General features: G+C 49.5%; 1 protein-coding gene across 11 annotated transcripts in view; it reads right to left on the bottom strand.

Moving 5' to 3' along the window:
• LOC118213988 (peripheral plasma membrane protein CASK-like) overlaps positions 1-19,309 on the bottom strand; it is a 156,430-nt gene that overhangs the window by 13,166 nt on the left and 123,955 nt on the right. For 7 of the 11 annotated variants that reach the window (XM_035393309.1, XM_035393308.1, XM_035393310.1 and 4 more), the window contains exons 8-20: positions 18,886-19,008; positions 18,147-18,230; positions 17,570-17,669; positions 16,170-16,187; positions 14,125-14,246; positions 13,543-13,620; positions 9,159-9,239; positions 6,106-6,294; positions 5,068-5,146; positions 4,230-4,315; positions 3,164-3,232; positions 1,763-1,831; positions 1,515-1,550 (exon numbers count right to left, since the gene is read on the bottom strand). In XM_035393309.1, the coding sequence (XP_035249200.1) occupies positions 1,515-1,550; positions 1,763-1,831; positions 3,164-3,232; positions 4,230-4,315; positions 5,068-5,146; positions 6,106-6,294; positions 9,159-9,239; positions 13,543-13,620; positions 14,125-14,246; positions 16,170-16,187; positions 17,570-17,669; positions 18,147-18,230; positions 18,886-19,008 (1,134 nt within the window). The remainder of the gene's footprint in view (positions 1-1,514; positions 1,551-1,762; positions 1,832-3,163; positions 3,233-4,229; positions 4,316-5,067; positions 5,147-6,105; positions 6,295-9,158; positions 9,240-13,542; positions 13,621-14,124; positions 14,247-16,169; positions 16,188-17,569; positions 17,670-18,146; positions 18,231-18,885; positions 19,009-19,309) is intronic. The other 4 variants (XM_035393313.1, XM_035393312.1, XM_035393305.1 and 1 more) reach the window with 1 other exon arrangement.

Raw genomic sequence — 19,309 nt, 5'->3', positions numbered from 1 at the left:
TGGTCTATGTGAGGGTGATGATGGTCTATGTGAGGGTGGTGATGGTCTATGTGAGGGTGATGATGGTCTATGTGAGGGTGATGATGGTCTATGCGGGGGTGATGATGGTCTATGCGGGGGTGATGATGGTCTATGTGGGGGTGATGGTGGTCTATGTGGGGGTGATGATGGTCTATGTGAGGGTGATGATAGTCTATGCGGGGGTGATGATGGTCTATGTGAGGATGATGATGGTCTATGCGGGGGCGATGATGGGCTATGTGGGGGTGATGATGGTCTATGTGAGGGTGATGGTGGTCTATGCGGGGGTGATGATGGTCTATGTGGGGGGTGATGATGGTCTATGTGAGGGTGATGGTGGTCTATGCGGGGGTGATGATGGTCTATGTGAGGGTGATGGTGGTCTATGTGAGGGTGATGATGGTCTATGCGGGGGTGATGGTGGTCTATGTGGGGGTGATGATGGTCTATGCGGGGGTGATGATGGTCTATGTGGGGGTGATGATGGTCTGTGTGAGGGTGATTATGGTCTATGCGGGGGTGATGATGGGCTATGTGGGGGTGATGATGGTCTATGCGGGGGTGATGGTGGTCTATGTGAGGCTGATGATGGTCTATGTGGGGAGTGATGATGGTCTATGCGGGGGTGATGATGGTCTATGTGGGGGTGATGATGGTCTATGCGGGGGTGATGATGGTCTATGCGGGGGTGATGGTGGTCTATGCGGGGTGATGATGTTCTATGTGAGGGTGATGATGGTCTATGTGAGGGTGATGATGGTCTATGTGGGGGGTGATGATGGTCTATGTGGGGGTGATGATGGTCTATGCGGGGGTGATGATGGTCTATGTGAGGGTGATGATGGTCTATGCGGGGGTGATGATGGTCTATGTGGGGGTGATGATGGTCTGTGTGGGGGTGATGATGGTCTATGTGGGGGTGATGATGGTCTGTGTGGGGGTGATGATGGTCTATGTGGGGGTGATGATGGTCTATGTGGGGGGTGATGATGGTCTATGTGGGGGTGATGATGGTCTATGTGGGGCTGATGATGGTCTATGCGGGGGTGATGATGGTCTATGTGAGGCTGATGATGGTCTATGTGAGGGTGATGATGGTCTATGCGGGGGTGATGGTGCTCTATGTGGGGGTGATGATGGTCTATGTGAGGGTGATGGTGCTCTATGTGAGGGTGATGATGGTCTATGCGGGGGTGATGATGGTCTATGTGGGGGTGATGATGGTCTATGTGAGGGTGATGGTGCTCTATGTGAGGGTGATGATGGTCTATGCGGGGGTGATGATGGTCTATGTGAGGGTGATGATGGTCTATGCGGGGGTGATGGTGCTCTATGTGGGGAGTGATGATGGTCTATGCGGGGGTGATGATGGGCTATGTGAGGGTGATGATGGGCTATGTGAGGATGATGATGGTCTATGTGGGGGTGATGATGGTCTATGTGGGGGTGATTATGGTCTGTGTGGGGGTGATGGTGTTGGCCCGTTTGTTCACCTGTCGTCCTTTTGGCTGAATAGTTGCTGGCAGGTCCTGCAGAGCCACAGAAATAAAAAAAATGAATAAAAAAATTGACAGTTAAAAGGGGTCATAAGTCCAAACAAAGAAAAAAAAAAACTTTCCACACTTAAACATGTAACACAGCAAACAGTCGTGTTTACATAAATCTCACAACCACACATTAGGCAGGGTAGGAATGGGCGGCACTCATCCTGATCTACTGGGGTAACGTGGGAGTTTCTTACCAAGATGGAACTGGTAATGCTGGTGTGTCCGTTAGCTGGGGACTGTCTGGAGGTGGAGGGGGACTCTTTCTGAAATAAGACAGAGAGTTCAGCCACACAGACATGGTGCGGTTCACATGGCAACACAGGAAACATGAGAGAGAAACAGCGTCTTACTCCAGGCTGCCGGGGGCGGGGTACATAATGCGCAATTCAATGAGAGACACTGGTCAGGAAGCCAATTACATTTCTTGTGTGATTAGCCTCCATGCTTAAAAAGCATCGATTGATTGATTGCTGCTATACACAGATGTGAAACAAAAAAAAACCTAATTAAATTAATAAAATAAAATGAATTAACCTGTTCCAGTAATTACGTGCGAGTAATTACCTCAGAACACTTGGGATTACTCAGGTATTAGCAGGATCTGAGAAGCAAGGCATTTGGAGCAATGTTAGATTAGATTTTTTCTCCTCAAATGTGCAGAGAGCTAGCGAATGAGCACTTTGATGAGATTCCACAGCCAAACTGCAATTCCAAACATTGCCACAGGGTGGAACCCAAGAGGCTTTAATCACTAAAGTCCGCACCGGTATTCTAGGCACATTTGATGCCAATAGTCTCATTTTATGGCTCTCTGGGTCCTTAAGTTCATATTATCTCCTGAGACGAACGTGTTCATTGAGGGGAAAGTACCACACGACGGCGTAGAGGGAAACCCAGATTGGAAAGCACGTGAGGAGCACTGGGTCAAGCGCCACCCCCCGAAACAAGTGTGCAAGGGCCCGGACACACCCTGCAGGAGTCCTGCACTCACCGACAGTCTATGTAAGGCTGGAGAAATGCTGACGGGGAGACCCTGAATGAGCTCGAATTCAGCAGGGAGGGCAGTGCTGTTATGCTGATAGTGAGTGTGAGGAGTCTGAAGATGAGGCTTATACAAGATGGAGTGTGTGTGTGGAGGGGGGGGGGGGGCGGTTTGGACAGGGAGCCACATGAGCATATTAGAGGAGGGGGTATAATGATTAGGGGGCTGGGCCAGCAACTCCAAGGATGCAGGTTCGATAAACCAGCCAGGGAAATGCTGCTGAATATGGATTGTATCAGAAAATGCACGTCAATCTTGATAAGAGCATCTACTAAATGGCAAATATGCAAATCTTGGGTATCTTGGGTAAACTGGGCATATCTTGATTGTGAAACATGTACACAGCGTCTTGGCGAGAAGTGAGCGGAACAGGAGCACCCAGAAGAAAGGGTTCACAGTTACAGCAGGCAGTTACAGTGACTCCATTATCGGGGGAAAGTTACATCCACCACAAGGTGTCCAGATACTGCACTACAGGAGAAAAGAACACATACTAATGGGCGGAGACAGAACTCTGATGCAGAAAGGGGGGAGGAGCGACAGAGACCCTTACCTCACAGGATGCGGACTGCGTCCGGTAGCTCGGTACAATCTTAAAGGTGATACTTCCTCTCATCTCCCTCTGGAAACACACACACACACACACACACACACACACACACGCACAGAAACGCATGCAAGTAAAGTCAGGTCAAGTGACTTCAGGGACACCAAAAAAAAAAAAAAAAAAAGTCAGGACAAGTTAGTATATTTATAAAGCACATTTAAAAACAACAGAAGTTGACCAAAGTGCTGTACAAGGAAAGATAAAAAGATATCGCACGCACGCATGGAAACGCACGCATGCATGAATGCGCACACGCACGCAAACGCGCGCACACACACGCACACAAAATCAGCAGAAGTAGAGAAGACAGCTATACGTGTGTGCTGTATAAATGCCGACACTGCAAAAGCCATTGTACATTGCCCTTTTGTATAGATTAAAATAATGAAAACGGGACTGCTCTCAAAAGTAAATGCATTTTAATCAAAGTGTGATTTCAACCAGTGCAAAGAATTCCAGGGAAGGACAATGGTTTTGCTAATAACAATTTCCAATCCAATAGAGCCACTTCGACTCAACTTGCATTACTGAACTGAATTATGGATGGTTCCATTCCAATAAACTGGAAAAATAGGCCATTTTATCCTCTTTTCTATTGAGCAAGTATGTATATGTTATGCAGGCAACTAGGCTTTTTTTGTTGAAAACTCTCTTGTTGATATTAAATGTTGAGTTACTGGCCGCACATTTATAGCAGAACTAAATGCTATCTTGGAAATGATAAAATCCCTTTTTTTCTTGAGTGAAATAACGTTCGTCTGAACTCGGCTGAATTCATTCTCCTAACCCCCGTAAACGTAATCTCTCCGATCATCCTGCTCCACAGAGCGACCGCAGGTACAGCAGGGCTAAGAGCAGTTCACTGCACGGGGGCGGAGTGAGCCTACTGTTCTAAAGCCTCGACACCTCTCTCAAGGTGCGAGGATTGCGGTTTAAAAAACAAAACAAAAACAAAACAAAAGAACCGCATTAGAAAAGGTGCAGATCTAGTGATCAGCGGAGCTTCGCTCACCAGCATCTTCTGCAGCTGCTCCACCGTTTGGTTAGCGACGCTGATCCCGTTGATTTCCCGGATCTCGTCCCCGACGTGCAGCGTTCCTGGCGGACGGCGAAAACCGGACGGCGTTAGGATAACCGCGAGCTCGGCAGCCCTCGGGGAACAGGCCGCTTAATGACCCGGCCAGTGGGGGGCGCCGGCGGGGACTTCGCCGCATCACACCTGCCCCGTTCAGGGCACTGCACGCCCTGGCAAAGCAGCATAACTGGGCGCTCTATGAAGCAACAGCTACCAATAGATAATCTTTCAACGCAAACATCCTACTGGAGCTCGAAAATAAATTCAGATGCTCTGGAAGAAGTGAGCGGTATTTTCGAGTGAAACAGAGATTGCTTAGTTGGGCCAACTCAACTAGACACCAGGCCCAGGTCAAACACCAAACACGGCATAAATATTAGGATTTTAAATGCTATTTTAGATATACCTCAACAAACACTGAGGGCACCAAGAGGCACCAAGAGCTACCAGTGCTCAGCGCTGAGCAATCGTACAGATTGAGGTCGCAATTTCCAAAGTTTTCCCCTTCACAAAACGTTCATACATTTCCACGCTGACGAGTTAATGAACAGTGAGACGATGAATAGCTGAGGAGACGGGCTTTATTGCGTGTCTGATTGTGTGCGTTTGGCACTGCCGTGGCCCGATTCGCAGGCACCTGCTGAACATACTAACCGCTGCTCATATGAAGCGACCGTGGCGTCGGTGCGTCAGTCTCACTCCCCTGAGAACTCCGGAGCAGCTGTGCGAGGGGCCCCATTTTGGGGGTGATACTGGGATGGGGGGGGGGGCTTACCTTGTCTGTGGATCATGCCCCCGTGCATTATCCGAGCCACGATGCAGTGGTTCAGGTCGTTCATCTTCAGAGTGATGCCCTGGGCAAGAGCAGAGAGGCGGGGGTAAGTCTGCTGCACGCACACACACACACACACACACACACACGCACATGCTCTCGCACGCACACACACACGCGCATGCACGCACGCACACACACAAACACAGCCACAGCCACGCACGCACGCACGCACGCACACGCGCAAACACACACACAGCCACACACACACACACACACACACACTCGCACATGCTCACGCTCACGCACACGCACACACTCGCACATGCTCTCGCACACGCACACACACACGCGCATGCACGCACGCACACACACAAACAGCCACAGCCACGCACGCACGCACGCACGCACACGCGCAAACACACACACAGCCACACACACACACACACACACACACACTCGCACATGCTCATGCACACGTACACGCACACGCATGCACGCACGAACGCACACACACAAACACACAGCCACGCACGTACGCATACACACGCACACACACACAGCCACACGCGCACACACACACAGCCACAGCCACACACACACACACACACAACCATACACACACACACACACACACACAGCCACACACACATGCTCACATACACACACAATGTAGGTCAACAGCTGACCAGGAATGTGTTGCTATGCACTTGCAAAAGGGTGAGGAAGTGAATGAGGAAGTGAGAGTGAGTGAGTGTGACTAAGTCAGTCCATTCAGTCTGACTTAGAAAATGTGAATGTATGAGTAAGTGGCTGAGTTATTAATTTCATAAGTGACTGAGAGTGGGTGGGCACGTGAGCGAGTGAATGAGTGAGAGGTAGTCAGTCAGTGAATTGGCAAGCGATTGAGAGGGTGAGTGTGAATGCATGGGTGAATGACTTCACAGCTCAGTCAGTCACTGAGTGAGGGAGTGAGTGAGTGGATGAGTGAGAAAGCGAGTGCGAGAGAAAGAGCGCACAGGAGGGCCTGAGGAACAGTACCATCGGCTCCTCGGTGTTCTTCTGGAACTGCACCAGCCGCACGCGGGTGACGTTCTCCAGGTCCATGTCGCCGTTGGTGCTCTCGGGCGAGTCCCCGTTCAGGTAAGGCGAGGTGGGCGGGGGGGTGACCCTCAGAGCCTCGTCGCTGTACACCTCGTGCGCCACGACATCATGGGTCTGCAATAAGGCCTGGAGCACAGACAGCAGAGATCTGACTCACTGTCACACACACACAAACATACACACACACACACACACACACACACACGCACACACACACACACACACACGCACAGAAACACACACACACACACACACACACACACACGCACAGAAACACACACACACACACACACAAACACACACACACAGACACGCACACAAACACACATACAGACACGCGCACACACACACACACATATACACAAGCACAGACAAAATACAATTTATTCTGCATCCTATCTGAGTCTATAAACCCAGTGAATAACTATGTGGTAAAATAGAAGAGGTATATTAATCATGGTTAAACAGTGTCTGAACACAAACAGGTGAATCCAGTTGAAAATCTCTTTTTGACATTCCAGGGCAATGGGACCTCTTCCCACACACTCAAGCACTTGGGGGGTGAGGGGGGTGCTGGATGAAAGCCAAAACAAGCCTGCCTTGCCCTGTCACAGGGACAAAATGTCACTCTGTCCCTTCACCGCAGAGCGGGATGAAACATGAGGGCAAAGTGAGGGTTGCCGTGGCAACAGGACTCCCTCAGTCAACAGGGCCTAGCCTCTAAGGTGGAAGGACAGGAAGACAGAAAGAGAAAGAGAAAGAGAGAGTGAGAGAGAGAGAGAGAGAGAGAGAGATGAGTGACAGAGGGAGAAAAAGACAGAGAGAGAAGGTGAGAGGGAGAGAGCTACAGGGCAAGAGAGAGAATGAGTCAGAGAGATACAGAGTAAGAGAGAGAGAGAGAGAGAGTTCCAGGTGAATGCTAAGCAGCTCAGTGGCTTATGGTAATCCTCTTTCTAGAATGTAGGTGAACGCATGTGTGAGCAGGAACGCAGAGCCATGTGCATCTCCCAAACCGTAAACAAGAACGCCCCCCCCGTCCCCCACCACCCCCCCGGCCTCTCGCCGGGGTCCCAAAACCAGCCAGAGGAGCGTGGCGGACGAATGGACACGCCGATTAGCCGGACCGCGGCGACGCGCCTTAACCGTAACCGACCCCGCACCCCGCCGCTTCAGAAGTAAATACCTTCTGGCTCAGAGACTAAGCAGCCAATAAGAGGATGGGAGGGAGTTCGGCAGCCCCGGGTCTAAATACGAAAGTTCAACAAAGACGTCACGCAAACAGCCGCTCGGACGGCCCGTCCACCCAGGGACAGCGCCGTTATCGGCTCTGCGTGTTTGCCCAGCCGACGCTAACGCGCCGCGGTCCGCTAGCTAGCGTATCTCACACAGTCTGTTTGCACAGCTGGATGAGCTGCCGGCGTGACCGCGCAGCACAGCGCCGCGCTGCGCTATCTCAGAGAGCGATGCGGCAACCTTCCGGCCACGTGCACCACCCTTCACACATCACGCCACGCCGCTTTGGAGCAGCTGCCCCCCCGCCGAGGAAAAGCTCAAATGCAGAAATTTCCACCCGGATTACGTTTCTCCCGTTACTTTCAGGGTGTGCCTGCATGCATGCCTACTCTGTGTAAAAAAATTTTTCCAAATCATTTCCATAAGCACCGAAAAACTTGAATGCAACAGTCATTAGAGTGTGCAAAAGTCACATTAGCATTTAGACAAAAGGCATCCAGCTAATATCCTCACATTAGCCTCTTCTTCCATGCAGTGCAGTCCGGAAATGACACCACGAAATAAAGAAGAAGAGAATTGTGAGAAGAAGAGGAAGTCCCAGAGGGATGACGAGTGGACCAGAGCTGTAATGGTGCTGAAATTCGGACTGCGCTCACCAGGATCTGCGGCAGCTGGACTCACCGCTCGGCTCAGTCCTCCTCAGACACCGAGTGGGTCGTGCAGACCCAGAGGCAGGCTGGGATTTCAGCAGATTGCACCTGATGGTACCTCCTCCCCCTCTGACCCCCCCCTCCCCCTCCCCTGTGTGTCGCCTGGATGACATCATTGCCCCAGTGACATCATGGTCAGCAGGCGATAGCTGGAACCTCCTCCTCTCTGTCTGGTTCTTTGCTCTAGTGGTTTAGCCCCCCCCCCGCCTCCCCCCACTCACCCCCCCCCCTCCACCCACACGCAAACACCTGCACACACGAGCAAACACACACGCATGCACACGTACTGTTCTCTGTTTCTAGATCTCAAAATAGCTGTATTGATAGGAAAAACCAGAAAAAAAAAAACTTACCTGAAATATTAATGAAGTAAAACAGTGTAAAAAAAGTATTTGGTAATATATGATAAGAGGACTTGGCTGTCTATCTATGTTTCCTCACTGAAAGATACTGGGAAAAAAGCTGAAACCATCTTTAGCTGACAACTTAGTACTTAGTAACAGACAGAGGGATTTATACTTTCATTTATTAACTTCAATTGATTAGGAGGAAAAGATAACACTGACATATTGTAACCTTTTTGCTCCTGCAACCTGTAATGTGTTCAAATGAAACTAAAACAAAAGACCACTGATATTACATGACTTGCATTCAAAAACAAGCTTTCAAATGCAAACAACTTTAATGAAGAATTGAATTACTTTATAATTACAAATACAGCCATACATGCCAGCCCCTGCCCTCCTACAGAGTAACAGACTCTCCAAAACATGTCAAGGGAAAGCAAACCAGTCTCTCACTGACTCACTCAATCAATATACAAACAGGTTTCACCAAAACAACTCCCTTGCCCAGACAGATAGACAAACACACGTACACGCACACGCACACACACACACACACAAGCAGTCTCTCAGTGTTACCCACACAGTAGTCCCAGCACACAGAAATACAGGCAGTAACAAGTCTCATTCAACTCAGTGACATCACATTATCCCAAATCCCCGGCACTGGGAATTTTTGTTTTCCGTCGGACGCCTGGCTCACCATAAAGTGGGGCTGCGTGAGGACGCGCCGCAGCTCCTTCGCGTCGCCGCTCTCCGGGTAACAGGAGATCTCCTCCAGCACCTGCGGACAGAAACCCCCGTCTGAGAGGTGAGGTGACCTCACACCAGCGCTGGCCTGGGCGTGAAGTGCGCGGTCACACGCGGCCGTGGGAAACAGCCGCACCGCGTCCGACACAGCCTGCGGTCTGCCAAGCACACCGCCGCTGCTGACAAAACAAGAGACCCCCCCCCCCCGCCAAATCTCCCCGCCCCCTGCCCCTGCCACCAATCAGCACGCTGCACTGAGCCTCTCTCTTCTTCATTCGGACAGGTGGCTGGATTTGGACACACTGCTTGCAGGGGTGTCGGAACTCACCGGTGTGTGTGTGTGTTTGTGTAACTGCGCATCGCACCCACGCCTGAGTTAGGAGTCTGCGCAGTCAGACCACTCATTACCCGCCGAACGTTAATCAGGAGGGCCTGCCGTCAATCCCCTCATGGTTTATTAAGTGACCCCGACGTGTCGGAGAGAGAGCGGCGTTCTTTTATACATCCCCACCACCGCAGGGGCTACAGGTCACACGACCGTGAGACATAACACACGAGCTGGCGAGGACGGCCGACTTTTCCAGGCTCTGTGCAAATACTAGAAAGCTCGAAGGGGGGGGGGGGGGGGGGGAAGAATAAAAAAAAAAAAAAAAAAAGCTATGACACAGGTTGAATTTTGAGAACGTTCTCGGCTTACATATTCCAGAAGTTTCAAAGCCATGCTGGCCTTGCTCCGGGTGGATCTCTTAGCACGAGCAGACACGCAGGTGAGCTACACAGTGACGTCTCAACACAAGGGTCTCACAGGGTTCACACTCTTACTTTACGCTCACAGTCCCACAGAGATGGGGCTTCTGCCAACCGAAGTTCCGTCAGCCAATCAAGAAGGATCGGTGCAGGGTGTTGGTCTAAGGTGGCACCGCCTTCCTTGCAGGCCCAAGGCATTGAAAAATGTCCTACCCCCATAAAAGATTCATTTACAGCATGCGGGTATGACGAGTGGTTATCAGTTAAAAGTGAAGCATAGCAAAGCAGGCAGAATCAAAAGGAATCATTGTCACGACAACTTGCCATGTTGCGGCAGAACATCTGATCATTGTGTGATGCAGCCCGACACAGTAAGCATGTGATGTGTGAACATTATAAAAAAAGTTATCACCCATCTAAACACATCGGAAAAGGACAGCAACTGAGGCTGCTTCTCCACTCAATGAACAGGAGGTCTAAAATGTTACCTCCCATAATCCACTGGGGGACAGTGACACCAGAGGGGCCTTCTAAAGAGGCTCCTGCCTAATCACACTCAAACAGCAGTGAAGGAGTACTGCATGTCTCTCTGGGTGGAAAGGCTGTTTTGTCAGTACGGTACATGCATGCAGGTACATCACACATCTACATGTTACATTTCAGGCATTTAGCAGAGCGAGACTCACACAGCCCACATTCTTTTTTAACATTTATTCATGCAGCTGCATGTATTTACTGAAGCAAATCATATTAGGCACCTGGGCTCAAGGGTAAAACGAGCAGTTCACCAGCCTGGGAATCAAACCGACATTATCAAGCAGTCACTCCACACCACCACACCTCTCTGAACGTCCAACGCTAAGGAAAGCCAACAGTCAGACACATCTGCCTACGACAGAGTGCGCGGGAAGTGAGGGTTTTTTCAAAGGGTGGGGGGGGGGGCTTTACGGTGGCATAGAGGAGGGGAAAATGTTGGCTTTTTCACACTCTGCCAAACAAACTTCACACTCAATCCGTCCCCCGAGAATTGCCAAAGGAGATGGATTACAGCAATACATCAGGACCCAGAGTTGCAGATATATATGGTCCCTCTGGACATATCCACTGCAACAGCCAATACAATTCTAGGAGAGTGTCTGTCTGCCACAAGACACATTTTATTGGATTCTGCATTGTTAGTATGCTACAGGAATAAAATATACTGCCTTTGCAGTTTACCTGGCAACTCCACTGGCTGAGTGTAGTTTGTGTGCACCAATCTAGCAAAGGATAGCAAAGAATGGGCATTGAAAAGGGACATACTTTAAAAAAATATATATATATATCGCTGAGCTGCTAGCTAGCTATCAAAGCAAGTCCCTGGTACTGATTCGTTCTGGTTAAGAGAGCGATAGCAGACGCCAGAGTTAGCGAGATAGCTAGCAAGCCAATATTCCTTTTTGGGGGGACAGGACGCAAAACATTTTCCGGATGAATTTTTTCCCGCCCGTGGACCCCAACAGTCGGGCCTCCCTGTCCGATCCAGGACAGCCGTGAAAGACTGAAGAGCAGAAGAAAGGACAGATGGAAGAAGGCCACTTCATCCTGCTGCGGCCTGCTGTAGCGCAACCTCGCCCGCACTCACAGATCCACTTCTACACGGACATCGCTGTGTGCCTGGGGGTGCCCGCTGTCATACCGAAACAGAAAATGGCCTTCCTCAAACTGCTGGGGAAGCGTAGAATCGTCTACGGCGTGACCGTATGCCGTAGCATTAAGTTTCGCCTTCACCGGAACTAAGAGGCCTGGCCTCTAAATGTTGCGTTGCCGTCGCTTCATTTCAAAGCGTTTAAAATTCGGGCTTGAAAAGAAAACACCAGTTTCACACTCGGAGGAACCCTTCAAGGGATTTCCAACGGCAAGCCTTCATAGCCTGACTGCTGAACAGCTCATTGTGAAAACAGGTCTTCTGCAAAAAAAAAAAAAAAAAAAAAAAAAAAAAAAAAAAAAAAAAAGAACGTAATTATGTCAAACTAACGGCTGACACGCGCTTCTCCGTGGAACTCATTCGCACGCTCACGAGAGCCACGTGCACGCTCACGAGAGCCACGTGCACTGCGGCAAACCAAAAGCGAAAAAGACACGCAAATTTGGAGGAAGCGTGCGATGTGTCGATGATGAGTGGTAGCGAAAGGTTTCTTGTATGGGAGGTGCGGGGTGGGGGGGTGGGGAGGCTTGACAAAGTCATGGAGCTGGAAGGTGAAAAAGTACAGAAAGTCTGTTCCCACACTGTGTTCTTCAACACTTCTGGAAATGTTTACAAAACAATTGTTTTGACTGACTGCTTTCCGCTAATGAGCCACGTCGGTGGCTGGACAGTTCCTGCGCAGAACTATGGACAACAGTTCAGTGCATAAACGGCACCTTTAGATTACAGCACTTCTCGTCTGCACTGAGCTAAAAGTGTTAGCAGCGGTTTTTCTGTATTTACTGCTGGCCTTAATAACCAGTCAGTAAATTAATGTACTGTACTAAAAATCTATTCTGGATAAGAGAACTGTTACTGTAACTACGGGCTCCGCAAAGCAGAAATACTTCTGGGGGAAAAAAAGAAAAACGTCACCACTGTTATCTATTGGCTGACCATAAGACAGCAGGGTACTGCTGATTGGTTGTCTTATAAGAGGCCACTGGCCAAAAGCTGGTGTGGTCACACTGCGGAGCAGATATACAGAGAGAAAGCCGCAAGCTAAAAGCTGCCAGCAGTTCACACATTACATTACATAGCGTTGCATTACATTACAGCCATTTACAGTAGGAAACGCTCTTGCCTCAAGCTTTTGCAAAGCCCATTTATACTTATTACACAACCGGATACACACTAAAATGATAAGTGTCTGGGAATCGAACCTGCAACCTTTCAGTCACAAAGGCAGCTCCTTAACCATTTACACTGCACTGCGAGGGAGTGCAGTCGCAGCAAAGTGCAGTGCATGGCGTGAGAGCAGGACAGCGTCTCTCAAGACCACAGAACATTTTCACCATCACTGATACCGACAGGAAAATAAGGAACCTCAAAGGACTAAATAGCCTGTTTCTGTCACCACGAATCGCTAAGCTTTTAACGAACACTCTTGAGCCTGGCTGCCGAATGCAATGGTCTGAGAATCCCTGAAAGACATGAAGACGGCTTTTTCCATTTCCAGCTTCACACACAGTTAATCGCACAGACCAGCCCGCCAGGACCTGATGAAAAGGACCCAATGATATGAAATGGAACGGATCAAAGATAATCCTCTGAAAAACATTTTTTAAGTATTGGGATACCTTTCAGGGGAAAAATCACAAATATATGATTAGAGGATGGGGTGCTCAAAGTGGGCACTGTGATAGACGGCCCTCACTGACCCAACAGGGCGGGGTCCTCAGGGGACGGGGCGCTCAAAGCGGGCACTGTGACAGACGGCCCTCACTGACCCAACAGGGCGGGGTCCTCAGGGGACGGGGCGCTCAAAGCGGGCACTGTGATAGACGGCCCTCACTGACCCAACAGGGCGGGGTCCTCAGGGGACGGGGCGCTCAAAGCGGGCACTGTGATAGACGGCACTCACCTCTTTGGCTCTCTGCACAGCGTCGCTCGGGGGGTTCCTGATTTGCGGGGAGGACTTGGTGTTGATCTTGTCGTACAGCTGCGACAGGCCAGGGAGACACACAGGGCCGAAAGACAGGCAGACAGACACACACAAGCGTAAACTCTCTCCGTATCAGATACACTCTCTCTGTGCTCTACACAAGAAGAGTTTTTTCCATCATCATGGTTGAATTGTGTGATTTGTAAATGGTGTCAATAAATTACTGGCTCCTCCAGTTCTTCAGAAAGTTGACAGACACTTCTCTAGAAATATAAGCTCAGACTCAATTTCCAGAGAAGCTTATATCTCACACTTAGCAGTATTACAGTATGCCCACATACTGTAGAGTGCTTGTGCGTTTGTCTGTGTGTGTGTTGGTGTTTGTGTGTGTGTGAGAGAGAGAGAGAATGTGTGTGTGTGTGTGTGTGCATGTCAGTGTGTGTCGGGTGTGTTGGTGTTTGTGTTTGTGCATGCGTGTTAGTGTACATGTGTGTCTGTGTGTGTGTGTGTGTATGTGTGTGTACGTGAGTGTGCGTATGTGCCTGCTATGTGCCCACTCACGTCCAGCAGGGTGTGGAGGTGCTGGTCCTGGAAGACGCTGTGCAGGAAGTCCAGGTCCTTCTCACTGCAGTCAGTCAGGGCGTGGATCTCCTCCAGACTGTCCAGCACCTGCGAGACTGCCCCTACATCCGGACACACACGCAAGTACACACACACACCCACGCACGCACACACACGCACGCACACACACACACACACGCACACAAACACAGACACAGCTTTCAGATCAGTGATTACTTGCTCAGCGCAGTCACACTGAATCTCACAGGACTGCAATCCTGACCGCAAACCAGCACTGTGGTTTCCTTAGCGATGAGGGTAGGATTGTACAGAGAAGGTGAATTCCATTTCTGAGGACCCGATGAGGTTCAGACCTAGCTCAGGAGGTAAGACCGATAGCTCAGGAGGGGCGACATAGCTCAGGAGGTAAGACCGATTGTCTGGCAGTCGGAGGGTTGCCGTTTCAAACCTCGCCCTGGGCATGTCGAAGTGTCCTTGAGCAAGACACCTAACCCCTAACCCCTAACTGCTCTGGCGAATGAGAGGCATCAATTGTAAAGCGCTTTGGATAAAAGCGCTATATAAATGCAGTCCATTTACCATTTACCATTACCTCAATTCCAGTAGAAGACGAGGCATAAGTTACAGTAGTTAAGGAGGCATAAATCCAGTTGCTAAGCCAGATGGACCTAGAGTACAACATAAATGAGCATTTTAAATTCAATATGTAATCATTCCTGTAGTAGGTTGGATTAGATACACTGTAGCGGTCATAATAAAGGTCAACAGAAAAACATATTAGCTAAATACAGCCGGTCATCTTCAAGCAATATGCAGAGCAAACATCTTTCTCTTCTTACTCCCACATACTTTCTTCAACCATAGTTTTGTGGAAATAACAAATCTATGGTAGCTTCAAAGCCAAGCCAAAGAGTGTATGTGGCAACTCGTTCAGTCATAGTTTTTTATTGATATTGATAAGGTAAAATAAACATGCATAATGTTCACTGAGGATGAGAATGGCTTCAGGAAAAATGAGCTACAGTGTTTTAACATTGCCTTCCAGGTTACCAAACAGCAAGAAGACTAACATGAGTGGGAAAAAAAACATAGCAAGGGTATCAGATGGTTAAATAAAGCAAAAGATAAACATGAAATGAAAGGCAGGCACTGATCACTTCAGTTTGCACTGCACCACTGGAAGGGGATTTGTATTCCAGTCCAGGTTTGTGCAAGACCACACCTGTCCCAGTGACAACGGTTCCCCCTGCACGTGTGTGGGTGCCACAGACACAGAACGTACTCGACCACACACATCTGGGATGTGACCACACCGTAGTCAGGACGAGCACAGAGCGGATGACGAAGGTCCGGGACGATCGCCGGACGGCAGTCTTATTGTTACTTATTGTAATTTGTATTTTCGTCCTACATATTGTAGCTTGTTCTTGCCCCTAGTTTGACTTGGCATACGTTAGGTCAGAGTAATGTTCACTGCGTGAACTGAACTGTGTTCTTGGCTATAAAGGACTGTACAAAATGAGTATTGTACCTTATTGTACCTGTGTTTTGTAGTCGTTCCAATGACCAGGATATGCACTTTTGTACGTCGCTTGAAAAGATAAAAGCGTCCACTAAATAAATGTAATGTAATGTGTAAACCACACAGCATGACTGTATCTGTGTTCTCTGAATGCTTCTAGGTTTTCTTTGGCGGCACCAAACGCTCACCCCCCCCCCCCCCCCCCCCAATCTACTGTCTTCGGTCATCCGGCGACTGAAGGGAATCGCCTCTATCTTTGACGGAGTGTGCGTGCTTGGTGGCGACACAAGCCTACTACAGGTCTTGGGTAAGCACACCTCGACTAGAGGGACCCAACAACATGCCACTGTTGCTATTGGTTCCATTGGAGTATGACATCACAGAGCACACAAAGGCAATGTTAAAGATGTGATTGGTTGATATGAATGGGGGAGGAGTTGGAGGCGTTTAAGAAATGGCACACGATAAATTTCAAACCCAACAGCAACACTGGGATACCTACTTTCTGCAGCTAGCAGTCCTAGAACGAGGGCAGCATTTGGACAAACAACAAATATTACACATATAATAAATGACGACTTAGCAGGCACCAAGACAAGAAAAGCTTCAGAAAGTCCATTAAGAAAACATGCTAAAAGTAGGCATTATTCTTACAATAAATAAATGGGTTGACTGCAGTAAAACTTTAAATTTCTTTTTCTTTTCCTGATCGAATTCCTTGTGCCAAGATTAGATTTAATCATGTAAATGACAGCTGTGTTTTCAGCACCTTTGCTGCTGGATGTCCACAAACAAAATAACAACAGGGAATATAAACCTTGAGAAGGACAGTGTGCGTTTGACTATGTTTATATAATTGATTAAATCCCATGCAACCAGACTCCAAGAAGAAATTCAATGTGCATATTTACAGCACAAACAATGAGACCTTAGTTGCCCGGAAAAGGCTTTGAAAAACACCAATGGATAAATAAATACCACTGGTGCTGACTACACTGAAACTACGGCGATTTTAGGGAACCTGCCGTCTCGGAGGTGGAAGTGGTGTAACCCAGATTCACTCAATTCAGGTTTAGGTTCACTACAGTGCTTGTAGTTGGTCCAGTCAGACATGCAATCATCTAATTCAGGCACTACCTGCACCGACAGTTTCCGGTTTGCACTAATTTAAGGCCTACAAAAACCTGCTGGATTTCTAGGACCAGAGTGGGGTAGCACTGAGTAGTCTGTAGAGTAGAAATGATTGTGGTCCTTGTAAACCTGGATTTGATTTTGATGGTTCATACGAAAGCCACAAAAAAGATACAGGTCACATGTTTACCAGCCACAGAGCAGCGCTCTGATAAAATACAGGTCACATCTTTGATCAGCAAAGGGATTAGTGCCCAGTACTTCTCAGAACAGGATAGTCAAACTCCAGTCCAGGAGGGCTGCAGCGTCAGGTGCAATGACTGTTTTCGTTCACGTTATCAGCACGAGTCATTAATTTAAGTCACTGGTTGGCTAAACAGTCCACACGCCAAGTCCAAGGCCTTTCATTGGCTGCCGACTGAAAGGAAACGACAAATACCTGCAGGTTCTGCGGCCCTCCAGGCCTGGAGTTAGAGACCCCCGGCCTTTGAGTGAAAAGGAGGAAGTGAGAATTTTTTTTTTTTGCCTCAGACAGCGGAGGGCTTGCTCAAGAGGCCCAGAGCACTTCTGTTTTTCCAGTGGGGAGCTATAAAAAGACTAACTGGTGACCCGTCCCCTTGAACCTTAACATGTGGAAGTCTGTGAGCACTACCAAGCGTTGCAAAACAGACGTTTCCTACCGCTTCGCACGCACGCCTGCGGCAAGGCCAGAGGGGGCGACAGCGGCAACAGCAGCCGCATTCCGACAGCAGACAGAGGTGCTGCGCTTACCTGAGGAGGTGGGGTCTTCAGAGAAGTCCGGGAGCTCCTCAGGGGGGTCTCCATAAAACGAGTTGAACTTGTGGCTGGAGACGGCAGCTAGCACAGCCCCCTAAAAAAAAAAAAAAAAAAATAAGCAGACTATTCACCCCCCCCCCCCCTTTAGGCCTTATGTAGAGAGCTAATTTTTATTGGAATGGCACGAACCAATAACCATTCCTACTCAGAGCAGGAAAAAGGGGGGGGGGTTTCCTAAATCTAAATCATACAAGACAGACGTCAGCAGAGCAAGCGCCCAGCCAATCAACACAAGTTAGCAGAGCACAATCTCCAGTACACATGGGCTAGGATTCCGAGCCTTAGTTCCCAGATCCACAGGACAGAATGGAGGACAGAGTCGGTCAGGACAGCACTGCACACTGAGTGTCACCCTGTAGAATGCATTCTCCTTGAAGGAGATCTACACATGACCACCAGTCCTAACCGTTGTGATGAGGCTAGGGCTTACTGCAAGTGAACAGACAGCTGGAAGGCTATGGGGCACTCCTGTGAACTACAAAATAACTTGGGGGGCCAATGCGTTCCTCACCTTAAGCTTCCTCCGGGCATTGAACTTCCTCAGTTGCTCGACTGTCTCTGGGAGGTGGATCTTGTAGGCGTATCGGTCCCTCTCCTAAACAGGACAGCATACACACATCAGCCCACAACAGGAACACAGGAACAATGGAAGGAACAATGGAAGGACAAATACCAAATACCATGCTGGAGGGTAAGTAAGAAAATTAGCATATTTGGTTTTACCTTAGTTACACTTTTAAACTGGTTACAACTTTTTCATCATAAGCTACATGCGTAGACTTGGCCGCAGTTTGCATTTATGCTATAATGCAAGACAGGCAGCAACAACCAGTTTTTATTCATATTTAAGGCATTTAGCACTCAGCACCACAGTCAGAAAAACATCCATCCATTCCTTATCTAACCCGCTTGTTCCGGGTGGAAGTCATGGGGGGGGGGGGGGGCGTTCACTCACATACTCTTACCGCCAGTTAGCCGAACCTGCATGTCTTTGGTCTGTGGGAGGAAACCGAAGTAACCTGAGGAAACCCACGAGGACGTGGGGAGAACACGCAAAAGCTCCACACTAAAAAAAAAAAACGGTCGCAGCTGGGATTCGAACCTAGCGGACCTTCTTGCCGTGAGGATCTATACCCACTGCACCTGGCACTGAGCCCGGATCTTCCAAATCGCGAATGCCGAGCAGTGCACCCCCCCCCCCCCCCCCTTGGAGCCTCGAACCCACAGACCCCACAGCGGAGCGCTCGCACCTTGAGCCAGGGGTGGTTGAGGGCCTCGTAGACGGTGATCCGCTCGGCGGGGTCCAGCATCAGCATGCGCCGCACCAGGTCCTTGGCGCTCTCCGAGATGTGGCTCCACTGGCGCGGGTTCATCTGAGGGCACAGACAGCCGCGCCGCGCTTTGAGATTGGTGTAGCGCCGCTGGGACCCGGAGCCACCGTGGGGTGGGGGTTCTGACCCGCGGCATGCCACCCTGCTGCCCTGCCCCACACACGCCGTCCACTCACCCCAGAGGCCAATCGAGCGAATCGTCTCCGTACGAATCCGGCCAATCAAATTACACGTCGTCATATTTTTTTAAACCAAAAGGCCCGTGACAGACAGACAGACGTGACCGCACGCCCCAGGGGGGGAGAGGCCGAGAGTGGGAGGCAGGGCAAGCGGTTCAGCAGCC

This window comes from Anguilla anguilla, chromosome 15 (assembly GCF_013347855.1).
Source record: "Anguilla anguilla isolate fAngAng1 chromosome 15, fAngAng1.pri, whole genome shotgun sequence".
NCBI lineage: Eukaryota > Metazoa > Chordata > Actinopteri > Anguilliformes > Anguillidae > Anguilla > Anguilla anguilla.
The sequence above is the reverse complement of the archived record's forward strand: the minus strand, read 5'-3'. Positions and strand labels throughout refer to the sequence as shown.